This window comes from Engystomops pustulosus, chromosome 5 (assembly GCF_040894005.1).
Source record: "Engystomops pustulosus chromosome 5, aEngPut4.maternal, whole genome shotgun sequence".
In the NCBI taxonomy this organism is placed as follows: Eukaryota; Metazoa; Chordata; class Amphibia; order Anura; family Leptodactylidae; genus Engystomops; species Engystomops pustulosus.
The window spans coordinates 89,926,657-89,944,642 of NC_092415.1; the positions used below are offsets into that span (position 1 = coordinate 89,926,657).

The 17,986-nt window shown below is 40.3% G+C and overlaps 1 protein-coding gene across 4 annotated transcripts in view; it reads right to left on the bottom strand.

Annotated features, from left to right (window-relative positions):
* Nucleotides 1-709: 709 nt before the first annotated feature.
* Nucleotides 710-17,986, bottom strand: part of DTNBP1 (dystrobrevin binding protein 1) — a 75,506-nt gene continuing 58,229 nt past the window's right edge. Inside the window, exons 8-10 of one of the 4 annotated variants that reach the window (XM_072152636.1) lie at nt 8,132-8,287; nt 5,144-5,287; nt 710-2,232 (exon numbers count right to left, since the gene is read on the bottom strand). In XM_072152636.1, coding sequence (XP_072008737.1) covers nt 1,979-2,232; nt 5,144-5,287; nt 8,132-8,287 — 554 coding nt within the window. In that variant the 3' untranslated portion in view covers nt 710-1,978. Of the gene's footprint in view, nt 2,233-3,848; nt 4,078-5,137; nt 5,288-8,131; nt 8,288-17,986 lie in introns of those variants that run through there. The other 3 variants (XM_072152635.1, XM_072152638.1, XM_072152637.1) reach the window with 3 other exon arrangements.

Below are 17,986 nucleotides of genomic sequence, written 5' to 3' on the forward strand. Positions count from 1 at the left end.
CATACTGTTAGTGGTTTATTATCTATATTTCTGCTGACAGGTTCCCTTTAAAGGGGGCCTCTGCTGTGGACATTCCATTACAGGGGAGCTCTGCTGTTGACATTTCAATAAAGGGGGTTCTGCTGTGGACGTTTCATTATAAGGGGGCTCGGTTGTGGACATTTCAGTAGTGAGGTTTGGCTGCTGCTGGACAATTTATTAGAGTAGCGGCTGCATTTCTTACCCTAGGGCTTATACTCAAGTAAATAACTTTTCCCAGTTTTTTGGGATTTTTTTTTTGTATTTTTAAATAGATACAGACATAGAAGAAAACTGTGTGCTGCTGCACACATTTCTCATGACGTTTTTGCTGTGAAACGTAATGAAACCAGGCCTGAATGCAGTCAGCTCACCAGTAAAATTCCCGGTGGGTTGCATTGCCAGTACGCCCCTGGTTGTGTTTATGCAAAGCGGCAGCTGTTGTGTGTCAATATCTCAATGCAGATCTGCCGTTCAGTGCTCTTGAGAAAGTTGGGTTCCCAAACAAGGGACAACAGGCAGCAGGGTTTTCTTAAAATAGGGCATTTGACAAGGATGAAAACACTTGAATGCTATATAGAAGTATCAGAATGTAACTATATCAAATGTGAACCTTTTTTGTGAATAATTAGGATTCCTTTATCAGTCTGCGATCAGAGCTAGAACTGTAATGAAACCATATACAAAGTCCTCATGGTATGAAATTATTTAATTCATCAAGGCAAGACCACAATAGCTGGCACAGGATAAATCAGAGAATACATTGTTGTAAAGTTCCTATTAAATGGCTTTAGATTAGCTTATTTGTGATATGTATTACAAGACTGGGGTTCCCAGTAACATTCACCTTTTATGGCAAGTCCTCTGCTTTAGGTTACTTTATAAGTATTTCTATTGGGCAGAAACAGAATTAGGCCACACTATTGTCTGTGTTTATTTGTAACTACTGTAACTAAAATGCCATGAATGTAGGCATGGATGAATGTGATCCACTAAACCTTTGATCCCAAGTGATACATAGGGGCATATAACAGACGGCCAGACTGCTAGGGGAAAGGACCACTCCATCTTCATGCCACTATTTCTGCCCACCCCTAAACAAATTCCATATGTGATGCTCCCAGAGATGGTAAATCCCCCTGACTTCCATGGTCAGTGGGGGAAACAATTTACACCATTCTATTGTTATTTGACGCCTTTATAAATGTGGTGCAAAGCATTTAAGACAATTTAACAATTACTACAAAAGGGGAGTGCACCAAAAACTATTCAAATGGCACATGTTGGCACATGTTTATGGCGTACATGAAGACAACTATTAGGGAGGTGTAGATAGATCAGACAGTTTTGCGCTAATCCAGATTTGTCATTCAGCATCAGACGCTGTCATGAATCTGGTGCAGTACAGAACTTCCTAGTCCAACTGTCAACTTGCTTTTAGACACTTCTGATTGATCTGCTTCATTGTAGTTGAGGATATGGACCTCAAATTCAGAAGAGCATATGAGGCCTTCCTTGTCACCCACATATGCTCAGGGCTAACCGTGAGGACATTTGTGTAATTTCCAGCTCAAGCTGATAGTAAATGAGAATTTCCAGACTTTTCAATACTTTGATAGGCGTTCAGCTAAACACCTAACTACTAGCATTTATATTCCAGTAGTTCTTCATGCAGGATCTCACTCCAGCTTTCTGATAACTACTGTGCTTACAAAACTAAGCACACAAGAAAAACTGCAAACGTGTGCAGTGTATTCACTCTCCTTTGTTCTATTATCTATTAAAAAAACCAAAACACTGTTTTAATAACAATTTGTTCGCAAATGACTCCAATACACAGCACTTTGTGTAAACCGGTAGGGAAACAAATGAACTGCAAGTGGAGATGTTTGGCTCTCAAAGGTGGATTAGTACAAGATGGCTTTGACTCCAGAATATGGCGGCCACACAGAGCTCACATTCACACAGTGTGGGAATCACTTTCATCACTTGCATCGGAAATCGCTTTTGCAACGTGGCCGACACCAGGTACAGAGTCCACATGAACATCTTCGTCATCTGACTGGATAATAGGCGAATCCTCACCATCTTCACTGTTTTCCTGGCTGGCAGAATCCGTACACGTGGAGGACAAAGAAGAAAGTTTGTGTCTGATTTCTGCTTGGCTGGGAACCTGAAGAGTTATCTCATTTCGGCAAGTGTCAAAGTCAGGTCCTTTAGGAAGCAACGAGGAGAGAACAAAAAAAGAAAGACAGGAATGAGGTCTGCATTCAAGATAGGAAAAGTACATATGAAAACAGTAGGGGGGAGGCAAGTTATCAAGAGATCATGGACAGAGAAGAGAAGTACAGTACAACTTCCCACCATATTTTTTGTATGGACCATTCATATATTTAAATATATGAATGGTCCATACAAAAAATATGGTGGGAAGTTGTTTCAGATTAGATCAAATCAAAAGACGAGGGGGCACTGTCTCCGTTTGGAGAAATCAAGGTTTAATCACCGGAGGCGACAGGGCTTTTTTACTATGAGAACGGTCAATCTGTGGAATAGTCTGCCTCAGGCGCTGGTCACAGCAGGGACAGCGGAGAGCTTCAAGAAGGGTCTAGATGCCTTTTTACACCTAAATAACATTGATGGTTATGTTATATAGAATTGTTTCCCCTAAATCCCTTCCTCATCCAATCCCTTCCCTTCCTTGGTTGAACTTGATGGACAAGTGTCTTTTTTCAACCGTAGAAACTATGAAACTATGAAACTATGAAACTACAGACTTCCCTTTATAGTTTTCCTTCCTCTTCCACAACATGAGCAGGTGAAGTACAAATTTTACACTTTAAGGTACACATTCCAGGGGGGTCTGGATGTTTGTCTTAAGCTAAATAATAACACTATAGCACCAAAAGATCCTTATAACCAGGTGCCACACAGAGAATGCACTTCCTTCAAGTGGTACCATTACCGGAAGATAACAGGATCATAAAAACAAGGCGGCTTCTGCCTTCCTACATTTATATTCAATATCCACTTTTTAACACTTGCAGATGCCATCTACCACTAGATTTTGATGTTAGCAAGGTCTGCAGCATACCAAGCTAGTTTTATAGAATTCCTGCACCCCCACTTCTAATGAAGACTCACTGTTCAATCACATGTGGATGAGTGAGACTGTAGCAGCACGTCTGTGAGTCTGTACCATAGTGCAGATCATATCACCACTGTTATATTGAAATATTTCACGGATATATAAATATTAAAATAGGAGTAGCTCCTGCTTCATACCACCTTTGCCAGTCACTGGTAGATCTCCAAACTCCAAAATGTGGACCCTACGGTGAACAATTGTTTCATTGTAGCATATTACATGGACAACAAAGATCTTTTTCCTATCTTTTGTATTGTGAACATAGTTCTGTAGACAATGGGGCACATTTACTTGCGCGCTCCTGTCGCGATACCCAATCCGGATTGTCCGACGAGGAGGAAGTCCAGCACGTTTCACCAAGATCATGCGCCCGATATCCTGCATGTGTCACTTCGTAGTTGAGGTCCACCGGAGTTCACCATCTTCTTCTCGGTGTATGTAAGTGCATGTCTTACGACACAATTTGAATTTTAAATCCCGCGCTTAGTCCGAATCAGTCGGGTTGTCCGACGGCCACGGCCCCCGATGTGTGTCGCATGAAAGACGGCACCAAAATCCCCTGTTAAATGCAGCGCAAATCGGAAATAATAGGGAAACCCGAGGGAAATGCGGTCCGCGGTCCCTTAGTGAATGTGCCCCAACATCTTTTTTTTCCAAAATGAACTATATCTTTCTGCCACAGTCATGAAATAACATTTTATTTAACATTTATGAAGCAATACAGTCTTTTGTTCTAGTATGAATGATAAACAAAATACAAAACCAAATTTCAAAATTCACTTATGAAATAGAAATACAATTGTCATCTTCATTGCACACATGCTGGCATCATAAGAAGATCATCTAGATGTGGGTCCATAGGTCTGCCTTCCTATAATTGCAGTACAACCCCTCCTTTACAGAATTGTTACCTACAGGATCCCATAAAAACAATGAAAGAAAAGGCACATGTTCAACACGGATTACTGGAGCAGTAATGCCAGCACAGATAATCCAGCTCTATCATTATATGTCATGGAGTGGCACAAGGACCTGTACGCTCTCAGTTGGGGAACAATGCATGGCCTCTGGTAAATCTACATATTGGTGGCTGCTAGACTTACTCCTCATCACTGGCAGCTTATAAACAAGGACTGGTAGGGGACTACCACAGCACCTAACTGCTGTTATTTGGGCAACAACGCTGCATACATCAACAGTAAACGTTGTAATATACTTCGTTTTAGAAATATGTTCCCATATAATATTTTCCCCTGCCTTTCTCTCTTGTTAAAGCATCTTGTGTTGATTTTACTACCCTGAAGAGTCAAGTCACCATACCCAGCAAATAATTCCCTGAAGATCTGATGGGGAGAGAAAAGATTATTAAAATTCCCCTAAGTTTTGAGTCACCCTCACTCCATATAACTACCATGGTTTTCAGATAAAATAAGAGCTTGTATATTTATTGGACAGCCAGGAGATATCCATTGGGTGAATTCTAATACAAGTGCATGGCTAGTATAAACACTATAGTCAACACTCGGATTATGTCTATGTTTAACCTGCTTCCCTCTCCCAGCCAAGTCTTGCTGAACGAGGAAGTCCCTGGGATATCGCTTCCTTCTTCTAGATGAAAGTCCTTGTTTTCCTAGCTGTCAAGATCACCAACTCCACTTCTTGGAAGAAATAGGTTATCTCCATTAACCTTTTCCATTCCAAGCTCATGTGGAGTACAGTCATTGGCCGCCTTTAGAGTATAGTTACTGACAAAGAAGAATTCATTTTCAGCAATTCAAGAAGTCATTCGTTTATCTTCTCTGAGGGCATCCCCTAAATCTCCCCAACCCCACTTTGCCTTATTCTTAGTCATTGTGATTGAATGTTTCTAATTCATCTGTTACTTGTGAAAACTTATGAACGAGTCAACCCTTTGCATACCCAGTAGATGTAAAGTATTACACTAAAATACACAGTAATCTTGACATTTACCAATACCGATCATAGGGGAAAGAATACTGTTGTCCTCGCCTCCGGAATTTAAAAAGACATCTAGTGCTTCCTGATCAGACATATCCATCAGGTCCATTTGCTCCAACATGTCCACGTTGACCTCCATGGAAGACATACTTCCTATGGGTTCTGTGAAAAAAAACATCTCTCTTGTATTATTTAACGATTTGCCTTTAGCAATAAAAATACACATTGCGGCAGATTTATTAATCAGTTACACATTAATAAAATGGTTTAGGACATTTTTAGATACACTTACAACTAGTATGAAGGAGCATGCACAAAAAATTATGCAGATGCAACTTCAATATGAGGCAGTTTTCTGGCAGAAACTAAGACAACTAATAGCAGGTGCAAAGTTGGCCTCCACTTTCTCAAACTGGACGTCACTTTAAGACACGTTTGATAAATCTTCTCCATTATCTTATACATTTTATACAATAAACAGCTAAAAACATATAATGTAAATATTACATAGTGCATTTTGGAATTAAAAGAAAAAAAGGCAACAATTGTGGTGGATCAATACACATCACGGGGAAACACAACATGTCTCTTAGGAAAGAGTGCTATGAATTGTCACCTTATTTACTGTTATTCACTGTACAGGAATATGGGGACTTCTAGTTTAAAGATATTCTTTAACCCCTTAAGGACGCAGCCTGTTTGCAGGTTAAGGCTCGCAACTTTTTTTTGAAATTTGACCAGTGTCTCTTCCTGTAGTAATAACTTTTGAACGCTGTTACTTATCAAAGCGATTCTGAGATTGTTTTTTCCCCACATGTTGTACTTCATTTTAGTGGTAAATTTTGGCTGATAAGTTTTGCGTTTATTTACAAAAAAAAGAAAAAAATGATGAATTTTTAGAAAAATTTGCCATTTTCGAAATTCAAAATCACCACGTTTTCAGGCAGATAGATTTACCACCTAAATAACTTGCAGAATAACATTTCCCATTTGTCTACTTTTCATTTTCATAATTTTTGAAATGTTTGGATCATTTATTTTGATGTCACGCGGCTTACAAATCGAATAGCAATTTTCCGTATTTTCGGAATTGACTATTTTGGGGATAAATACTGTTTGAAATCAAATTTTACATATTTAGCAACAAAACCCCCTATATAACCAACCCATTTTCAAATCTGCACCCCACAAACTATCAGAAACAGCATTTACAAAGATTGTTAACCCCTTGAGATCTTCATAGTAATTGAATCAAAATGGCGGTGAAATTTAGAATGGTCAAATTTTGTCGGTTATACGTTCATTTAGCCCTAAAATTTACACATTTCCAAAATATAAAAAGAGAAAACTCACCATAAAATTTGTTCTACAATTTCCCCTGAGTGCAGCGACCCCCCACATGTGGACATTACTTGTGTTATGGGGGCACAGCGAGGCACAGAAGGGAAGGAGCACCCTGCAGCTGCCAGGATTTTAGTTTTCTGGTTGCCCCCTTTTGAAGGCTATAAAATTTTCGCTTTTCCGTTATTGGGGCCATGTGACGGCATTTTTTTTGCGGGACGAGATGCTTCTTCCAGTGTTACCATTTTGGGGTTGGTATCACCTATTGTTGAAAATTTTGGAACTTTTTTTTGAGGTCATGAGTAGAAAAGCATCAATTCTGTACTGGATTTTTTACTTTTTTTTTTTTTGGTGTTCACCGTATAACCTAATAATCCTGTTATCTTTATTCTATGGGTTGATACGATTACGGGGATACCAGACATGAATATTTTTTCTTATGTTTTACTAAATTTGCCAAATAAAACCCTAATGTGGGGAAAAATCTATCATTTTTGCATCGCTGTCTTCCAAGTGGCATAACATTGTTACGTTTTTGGCTACAGAGCTGGTTGATGGCTTGTTTTTTGCGGGACATGTTGTTCTTTGCAACAATATCATTCTGGAGTAAATATGTTTTGTTGATCACTTTTTATTGCATTTTTAGTGGGATATAATAGGTAAAAATCATAATTGGCGGGTTTTTGACTTTTTTTTTTACGGCGTTCATCATATGGGTTCAATAGTTATTTAGTTTTATTCTATGGATTGTTACGGACGCGGTGATACTATATATGTGGGGTTTGTGTTATGATTTAGACTTTTTTGAGCGTTATATGTCTCTTTATATGTTTTGGGGCTTATGGGCATTTTTAGTGATTTATAAAGTAATTTTTTATTGAAAAACATTATTTTGTACATTTTTTACATGATCCACCATGGGATATGAACAAGCAATCATCTGATTGCTTGTTCTTGATAATACTCTGCAATACTAATGTATTGCAGGGTATTATCAGTGCCAGCCTATGCAGATGCATAGGCTGACACTTTGCCTTTAAGATGACGTCACAGACGCCATCTTAAAGGTAAACCCTCCAGGCTTCTCTGGGGTCCCGATCGGACCCCAGAGGAGCCAAAACAGCGATCGCCCCCCCGAAAACGGTGCGGGGGGGCCGATCGTGGGGTAAAGACCCCCAGAAGGCAAGTTAAATGCCGCGGTTGCGTTGACCGCGGCATTTAACGGGTTAAACACCCGCGATCGGAGCCCACTCCGACCGCGGGTGTTAGCCGGGGATGTCAGCGGTAAATTACCGCTGAAATCCCGCGGCTAACGATGCCGGTTCGGCTGCTATGCAGCGCTGAACCGGCATCGGCTCTGCGCCGTAGCTGTACTGCGCTGAGCGCTAATCGTCGGAAGCTGCGCAGTACAGCTACGGCGCGGAGCGCTAAGGGGTTAAAGCAGCTTTATGGGGTATACAAAGATTATAGATTGAAGCAGACTCATTAGGGTCTATGGGAGCGTTTTCTAGGGCTGCTGTGTGATAGATAATCTGTGAAAGGCCTATACCCAGTAGTAGATTTTGATTGTTTGTGTTATAAATGAGGTGACTGCTGTCAGTAGACTGCTTACTGACCCATTTACATTATTTTGTATAGAAATAGAAAAGCAAAATTATGACTTGCCTCTTCTCTCCGCTATCTGCAGGTATCCAGTAGATAAGTACTGTTCCATGTCCTGCTGGAAAGCTTCTTCAAAGAACTTTTGCCGCTCCTTAAGCTTCATCTGCTGGGCATACTCCATGTCTAAAACCCGCTGAGTATGTTCTGAATCAAGATCAGCTACGTAGAAAAAACATAATTTTCAATGAAAAATCATAATGTGAGATTTATAATATGATGATGAGTTTTTACTTTCTCCAAAACAAACCTCCCTTACTAGGATTCCTAGGATACTAGGATTACTAGTATTGGTACTGCAGGTACCTGCAAAGAGTAAGACCTTTCACATCAGTTATTTCATTGTTTTGCATCAGTTGTTATTATCCAAAAGCAAAACTTGTCAAGCACACAGAACATGAACAAATACTGTATCTATTATATCTTATCTCTGAGTAGACTCTAGAGACTAGACTAGTGATGGCGAACCTTTTTGAGACCGAGTGCCCACACTACAAACAAAACACACACATTAATCACAAAGTGCCAATATAAGCAGTAATTTATTTAGTTGTTGAACTGTTCTAACATAACAGCCTCCTAAGGATACTGATACAATTGAAAGCAGGAGGGCAAATCCAGACTATGAGATACTTCCTTGGCGATTAAAGGGTTAAAATAGCACTGAGATTAGTAAATCTTGACTTGTGTGGAACTGCAGTTAGATTCTTTGAGTCCTGTCTGGTGAACTCTGTGCTGAGCTTGAGTGCCCACAGAGAGCACTCAGAGTGCCACCTCTGGCACCCGTGCCATAGGTTCGCTACCAAAGGAGTAGACTAACACAAGGCAAGAGATAACAGCACCTACAACACAAACCTGCCCCAAATTGTGGCCATTTTAGGGTTGTACAGAAAAGAACAACTGAACGCACGAAATCAATAAAACTCTTCAGGATAAATCTGAAAAGTATTCAGCATTGGTGTCAAGAGACTTAAAATTGATAATACTTGAGCAGTCATCAGAAATTAGGTCCTCCAACCTTTTTAGGTGCAACCTTTTGGTACAAGCTAAACCTAGCTCTCAAGGCACAATATCTGGGCTAGAAAATAAAATTCAGGAACTGAAGTAGGGGCATTGCTTTCTAATGACAGTTTATGAAATTGTTTTTAGTTTAGCAGGGTTCATTTCCCTTTAAAAGAAATATATACTCGAGTATAAGCCTAGTTTTTCAGCACAAAACCCCCAAACTCGGCTTATACTTGAGTAAAAAAATATATATCAAAACTCACCTTTCTGGCTTCCCCCGCTGCTGGCTATATACTGGAGAAGGGGTCTGGCTATACACTGGGGATATGGACTGGCAGGCTATATACTGGGGGGCAGGTGCTGGCTATATACTATGGGGCAGGGTCCGGCGGGCTATATACTGGGGAGGCTGTGACCAATGCATTTCTCACCCTCGGCTTACACTCGGGTCATTAGGTTTTCCCAGGTTTTTGTGGTAAAATTAGGGGCCTCGGCTTATACTCGAGTATATACGGTAATAGATTGTAAAAATATCTTTACATTGGTCTCTCTGCTTTTTTGGCACTGAAATGCTCACTATTCTCTTAAGCCCAAGAGATCCCATTGATCGTTTAGAACTACTCAATGTAATTTAATAAATCTTGCTCTATGAAAAGAAAAAAACAAAATCAGAATGATACTTAAGGAGGACCTGTCACCCATAAATTCGGCACTAGGAGCTGCTTACTAAAGTAGTGCTAAAACAAACGCCGCAGTGTTACAATGATAGCGTTATCGGAAACGTCCGATAATCCTATCTAACACCGCTGCGGAGTACAATAGAAACAAGGGTCCGAGTCGCTGCCTCTTCATGCGGCAGTCACTGCCCCTAATCCCACACACAATCCTGCCCCCTCAATCCCGTTTCTATTATACTCCGCAGTGGTGTTAGATAGCATTATCGGAAGTGTCCTATAACGCTATAATTGTAACACTGCTGCGTTTGTTTTAGCACTTTAGTAAGAAGCACCTAGAGCTGAATTTCGGGGGGGACAGGTCCTAAAAAGTAGACCACAACAAAAATTATGAACGTCCGATCAACGAGTTTGATCTCTACACAGATCCCACCCCATCCCCAGTGTTCACTTTTTATGCACCAACATTTTACATGGCCGAGTTTTAAAAGACTTTGAACAGCCACAGACTGTTTAATACTACAGTCTACAGTGACTGCCATTTGGAGTATTTTATATATACAGTCATATCCAAATATGTTAAGCTCTGACCTTGCCCTGTGCACTGCCAAAAGGACACTTGAGGCTTGTTGGGAAAATGATGTAAATCTTCATATTTGAAGTGAAACACTGTCAAAGAGATTCAGTAACCCCGTGTCAATAGATAAAAGGCTATCAGTTCACTGGCCAAACCAAAGATCCATGATCTATAAATAGAGCCCCACATAGCACACTTTATTCCTTTTAACACTAGTAGAGCAGAGGAAATGAACACCAGAGGGTGTGCTGGAAAGACTATCTCAACATTTTACATACAGCTGAGCACTGATGGCGTCTGCCTCCTATTAAGCCTGGCCTGGCTGCTCCTGTCAAATGTGATTTCAAGTGAAAGTATTCAGCAGTCATTCTGGTAAAATTGCAATAGAAACTGCATCCAGTTTCTATGACCTCATTCCAACTGTACCAATCCTGTATTTTATAGAATGTGTCCCGAATAGTGTGTCAATATTATTGTGTGGCATTTAAATATAAAAGTCCAAATTATTTGACAAAAATCAATGATTCTAAAAGGATTATGGAGAATTAGCGTTGTTTCCTGCTACTGCATTTTACTACCAATTATTATAATAGGTACCTTTCAAGCAGTCCTCTTGTTATCACACTAGACATGCACTCTCAGCTTTCTGGCATACACACAGCTAATTAACCCCTTCGCGCTCCGCGGCGGATATATCCGCCACGGAGCGCAGTGACTTAGCGCTCAGTGGCGGATATATCCGCCACGGCTCCTATGCCGGCTCGGCTCTGGATCAGAGCCGAACCGGCATCGGGAAACACGGGGTGCCGGCTGTAACTAATAGCCGGCACCCCAGTGTAACACCCGCGATCGGAGTTGTCTCCGATCGCGGGTGCTTAACCCGTTAGATGCCGCGGTCAGCGCGACCGCGGCATCTAACAAGTATCTGGGGGGTCTTTCCCCCACGATCGGCCCCCCCGAACCGTTTTCGGGGGGCGCCGATCGTTGCTATAGTAACTCTGGGGTCCGATCTGGACCCCAGAGTTACTAGCAAGAATTGCCAGTAAGATGGCGTCTGTGACGTCATCTTACTGGCAAAGTGCCAGCCTATGCAAGTGCATAGGCTGACACTGATAATACTCTGCAATACATGAGTATTGCAGAATATTATCATGAAGAAGCAATCAGATGATTGCTTCTTCATGTCCCATGGTATAAAAGTGAAAAAGTAAAAAAAAAAGTTATTCAATAAAAAAATAAAGTCATAAATCACTAAAAATGCCCCAAACCCCCAAAACATATAAAGAGACATATAACTCAAAAAAAAAGTCTAAATCATAACACAAACCCCACATATATAGTATCACCGCGTCCGTAACAACCCGTAGAATAAAAGTAAATCATTATTGAACCCCCACGATAAACGCCGTAAAAAAAAACTGTTATAAACCCTCCAAAAATTATGATTTTTACCTTTTCAATCCCACAAAAAATGATATAAAATGCGACCAAAAAACCATATGTACTCAGACATGATACTGGTGCAAAGTACAACATGTCCCGCAAAAAACAAGCCATCAACCAGCTCCGTAGCCAAAAACGTAACAAAGTTATGCCACTTGGAAGATGGCAATACAAAAATTATAGATTTTTCCCCACATTAGGGTTTTGTTTGACAAATTTAGTAAAACGTAAGAAAATATATTCATGTCTGGTATCCCCGTAATCGTATCAACCCATAGAATAAAGATAACATGACTATTAGTCTATACGGTGAACACCAAAAAAAAAAAAGTCAAAAATCCAGTACAGAATTGATGCTTTTCTACTCCTGCCCTCAAAAAAAGTTCCTAAATTTTCAACAATAGGTGATACCAACCCCAAAATGGTAACAATGGAAAAAGCATCTCATCCCGCAAAAAAAATGCCGTCACATGGCCCCAATAACGAAAAAGCGAAAATTTTATAGCCTTCAAAAGGGGCCAATGAGGAAACTAAATTCCTGGCAGCTGCAGGGCGCTCCTTCCCTTCTGCACCTCGCTGTGCCCCCATAAAACAAGTAACGGCCACATGTGGGGGGTCTTTGTACTCAGGAGAAATTGCAGAACAAATTGTATGGTGGGTTTTCTCTTTTTATATTTTGGAAATGTGTAAATTTTGGTGCTAAATGAACGTATAAGGGAACAATATGACCATTCTAAATTTCACCTCCATTTTGATTCAATTACTATGAAGATCTCAAGGGGTTAACAATCTTCGTAAAAGCTGTTTCTGATAGCTTGAGGGGTGCAGATTTGAAAATGGGTTGGTTATATAGGGGGTTTTGATGCTAAATATGTAAAATTTCATTCAAAACTGTATTTATCCCCAAAATAGTCAATTCTGAAAATCCGGAAAAGCGATATTCTATTTGCAAGCCGCGTGACGTCAAAATAAATTATCCAGATATTTCAGAAATTATGAAAATGTAAAGTAGACAAATGGGAAATGTTATTCAGCAACTTATTTAGCTGGTAAATCTATCTGCCTGAAAACGTGATGATTTAGAATTTCGAAAATGGCAAATTTTTCAAAAAATTCATCACATTTTCTTTTTTTTGTAAATAAACGCAAAACTTATCTGCCAAAATTTACCACTAAAATGAAGTACAACATGTGGGGAAAAAACAATCTCAGAATCGTTTTGATAAGTAACAGTGTTCAAAAGTTATAACCATATAAAGCGAAGCAAGTCAGAATCCAAAAAATCGGGCTGAGCCTTAAGCTGTAAAATGGCTGCGTCCTTAAGGGGTTAAAGTAAGCAGCTCCTAGGGCAGTGATGGCGAACCTTTTAGAGACCGAGTGCCCAAACTACAACCAAAACCCACTTAATTATCGCAAAGTACCACCACAGAAATTTATACTCGCTTCTCTGTCACAACTTTCATTCATATCAGCACCTGAGGACACCAATAAAGCAGAAAATAGTCCCAGGTAGCGCTGTCACTTTAAAATAGCTCTGTGCACAGCAAGTCCTGGGTTGTCTGGGACTTCAGGAAGATACCTGGAGTCATCTCTGGTGATGGCCTGGGTGCCCACAGAAAGGGCTCCGAGTGCCACCTCTGGCACCCGTGCCATAGGTTCGCCACCACTGTCCTAGGGCTACCCCATTTTAGCAATGTTAAAACTGCTAGCTCTATCAGAACCTTCTGCTAAAGCTAGCAAACACTGCACCGCCATAGCCTCACAACACCGGGCCGAGCTTACAGCGGTCCTGCATATTCATTAGTGGGTGGTCCTAGGAAAGGAAGAAGCAGCTCTTCGGACTACACCCTCATGAATACGCCTGACCACTGTTAGCTCGGTCCAGTGCTCTGAGGCAGTGCAGTGTTCGCTAGTTTTGTCAGAAGGTCCGAAAGAGCTAGCAGTTTTACCCCACTAATAACTGGGGTAGCACAAACCAGTTACAAAAAAAGAAAAAAAAAACTTGCAAACTTACAAGTGGTAAATTCTGGTGTCCCTGGAGGTAGGAAATACAATGAACACTTTCTGGACTGCCTCCACCATATGAACATCGTCTACCTGTATACAACATTATTTTATACTACTTCCAATTGGGTTAGAGTTTCAGAACCACCCACCGATTAGTCAAAAGCGCTCCTCCTGATTGGACAAAGTGTTAATTAAGGGGGAGAGTCCAGGAATATTTGAAAAGTTTTTCACAAGAGGAAAGGAATTTATTTACTTATCTAGTCTGGGGGTCAGAATTATAAGCCATTGTCTGGTCGGGGGGTCAGCATTATTAGCCATTGTCCGGTCTGGGGGGGGGGGGGCGCAACATTATTACTGCAGTATCTGACAATGCTGGGAAATGGGTAACATGTTTAAAAGTATTGCAATGCAGCCCTTGCATATGAAAAGTCTGCACAATCAAGTATTAAACATTCACTGCAGGGTTGCTTAATAGTGGTCAGCACTTTATATACACAGCATAGAAGCCATTAAAGGGGTTGTCCGAGTTAAAAAAAAATATATATATATGTGGCCGGGAGCGGGCTGACTAAAATAATAAAGCTGTACTTACCTTCCGGTGCCCTCCTGTATCCAGCGCTGCTGTCGCTCCGGGCCCGATGTAAACAAACATGGCCGCCGGGTACGCCTATCCGTCCCTATACACAGCATTGTGTATGGGGGCCGGAAGGTTGTCGTGTCCGGCCGGAAGCTGAATGCAGCGCTGCTCCGGCGGCCATGTTTGTTTACATGGCGCCTGGACCGGAGCGGCAGCAGCGCTGGATACGGGAGGGCACCGGGAGGCAAGTACAGCTTTATTATTTTAGTCAGCCCGCTCCCGGCCACATATAATTTTTTATCAAAACTTGGACAACCCCTTTAACCCCTACTCAACAGTACTTTATCTACACAGCACAGAGTACACTTCATGTAACTATTTCACTGCTGATTTCTACTACTTATTTCATGCTCTTCCATGTTATGAAAGCAGCCAGGCTACTTACTGTGAACATCCAGTTTGTACAGGCTAAGCAGAGCTTAGTGGATGTACTTTATGGAATCTCATTGGATTTTCTGCTAAGATCCTTCATGAGAGAACACAAGGCAACATGGGAACTATGGGCCTGATGTAACTGACTGAGCTTTATGGTAAAGACAGAAATAGGATAGATATCAGACAGAAAAAATGTAATTACTCTGAAAATAAAAAGGTGAGACACTATAAAAACTATAAAAGGACAAATAGTGTTGCCCTATGAGCGCTTCTTTTCCTCTTTTTTTTTAGTAAAACCACTAACTTAGTGCATGAAAACACTACAAAAGGCACTTATGTATGAATGTACAAATACTTTATTAAATGCTATACATACAAATATGTCAAATTCCCACAACAGGGTATAAAGAGGCGGCAGATAAAACAAGACAAGCAAACAGAAAGAAAACAGTACACACTAAATCAGGTGTAGAGAATAATATGAAACGGTTATCCCTGACACAACCACAAGAATAAATGCAAGAGAGAGATTACACCCATGCTGGCATAAATTTTGCAGCAGCAAAGCCCATAGTAGGGTACAGATTACAGGCACGGAGACCCCTAAACAAATGTGGGTGACCTCTGTGTACCGGGAAGTGTGAATAGGGAGGAGGGGAGGGAATAACCTGCCAAACATACAGACCCTGAGCGTGTGCACGACCCCGACACGTGTTTCGCACGATGTGCTTCTTCTGGAGGAGTGACGAGTATGTTGAAGAACACAAATTTATACACAACTGACTGATGACTTACCATGATTAACATAATTAACATCAGTCAGTGATGTATAAATTTGTGTTCTTCACCCCAAAATATCCTTTTTTGGTGTGCGCTCTTTTTTTAGTAAACAGCAACACAATAAGGCCATCATTCTGTTTGTTTTGGGGATATCAGAAAATGTTGGTTAAAACCATATGAACTGGAGTGCACTTTAAAGATTTACAGTACGTTGTAAAAATGTACTCCATATTACTTCAGAATTAACACTCCCCTAATTCAGCAACTGTCATATTGACATGTTCTATTTCAATATAAAATTGTTAAAGGGATCCAATAAGATCCTGCCTCAAATGTCTAACAGTTTCATCAAAGAAGGACTTGCTACCCAGAACACGCACAGCTGAGCTTGCAATTCATTGTAAAAGGTATAGAACAGATAATTAAATGCAAGTAGGAAAATCTAGATGCATCTAGCAGCTGTTAGGCTAAGGAATATGCAACAATACTAAGAAGGAAATGGGACACTCTGCTCATACTAAGCACCGTAGGGTAAGTCAACACAAATCAAGTGAGATAAGCAGAGCAGGGATGACAGAGGAAGATTCAAAATGAATAACCTGCATAGTGAAAATATAGACCCCAAGTATCTCATCTGCAAGTCATCTTCTGATTTGATGTTCAACAGCTCTGGCAAAGAGAAGTGCCTTGAAACCCCTTTAAATTGCCCACATTCTATTAGTGTATCTAATATATAAAGCTGAGTGTGTGTATGTGCGCGCGTGTATGTATGTATGCATGTATGCATGCATGCATGCATGCATGCATGCATGCATGCATGTATGTATGTGTTTTGTTTGCATTAAGGCATGCGTTTTTAAATGCATCACAACAGCTGAGAAGAGGAGATTTGCCCAATTACATTGTTGTCAACATTGCATTTACAAAATGCAAGTGTTAACACAGTGTTAACAAATATGTTAACATACATATATACTAATAAAATGTTAACACAGTCTTAGGTGTGAGGTAAGATGTGAGGAAATATGAATAACCACCATATGCAGGAGCCATTGTCTGCTGTGGCAATAAGCAACCAATCACAGCTCAGGCAATGAGTGACTGAAAGGCAGACAGGGAGAGTGAGTGAGCGACAGCCAGTGAGTGGGAGTGAGAGACAGATGCGGAGAGTAACTGAGAGACAGGGAGACCGACAGGGAGAGTGCGTGAGTGACAAAGAGACAGCCAGTGAGTGAGTGACCGACAGGGAGGAGTCAGTGAGAGACAGGCAGGGAGCATGAGTGAGTGACAGACAGGGAGTCACCAAGAGACAGGCAGGGATAGTGAGTGAGTGACAGGGGGAGAGAGAGATCCATAGATAGATGTATATTATTTTTTTGTTAACCAATTCTATTTTGTTATAGCTAAGTGCAGTTATTTACTATCCCGGGCAATGCCGGGATCTACAGCTAGTATTATATATATATATATGTGCATAAACAATAAATAGTAGGTCCGATCCTCAATCCCAGTGTGCACGGTAACTAATCTATAACAGGCAGGCAGTATCCATGACCAGATATTAAATCTGTGCTTATTTTCCGTTTATGTTCGTACAGTATAGCGATCAATCAGAGCCAAAACAAACACCAGTCATTCTCTGAAAGGTCTCTTAGCAACAAGAGATGAAATACACAGTTTGTCAAGGACAACACCCCCAGTCCTCCCTGGCTTCTATTAAACACTACACTGAACTAATAGTCAAAATGGTGAAAAAACACATTTGCTCTTTTTTTCTTGTGGGCTTGGATTTTACGGCTTTCACTGTGCGCTCTGGCAAGTCTACTTTAATTTTTGGGTCTGTGTGATTACGGGGATAAGGTATAGGTTTTATAATGTTTTTTTTTTACAAAAATTACAATTTTTTTTTATTTTGCCATCTTCTGGCACTAATAACTTTTTCATACTTCAGTGTACGGATCTGTGGGTGGTTTCATTTTGTGAGACTTTTGAGGAGATTTTCAATGCTACTATTTTAAGGACTGCCACAAAAAACGGAGTTACAACGTTCTTTTATAAAAACAATAAATATGAACCTTTATTTATTACACAAGACAACACATAATTGTATTATCATAAAATCATCGGTGTATTTTTTTCACTGAGGAAATCCAAACAAATAGTCCGACTGTACGACATTTTGATCACTTTTTGATTTCAAAACGCAGTAAAAAAAAAAACCTGTTATTATATTTTGATAGGTTGGACATTTATGGATGCGGTGATACCTAATGTTTTTATGATTTTTACTGTTTATTATTGTTATTGTTTATTTATTTTTATATCAGTTCAAGGAAAAGGGGGTGATTTGAAATTTTTTTTTT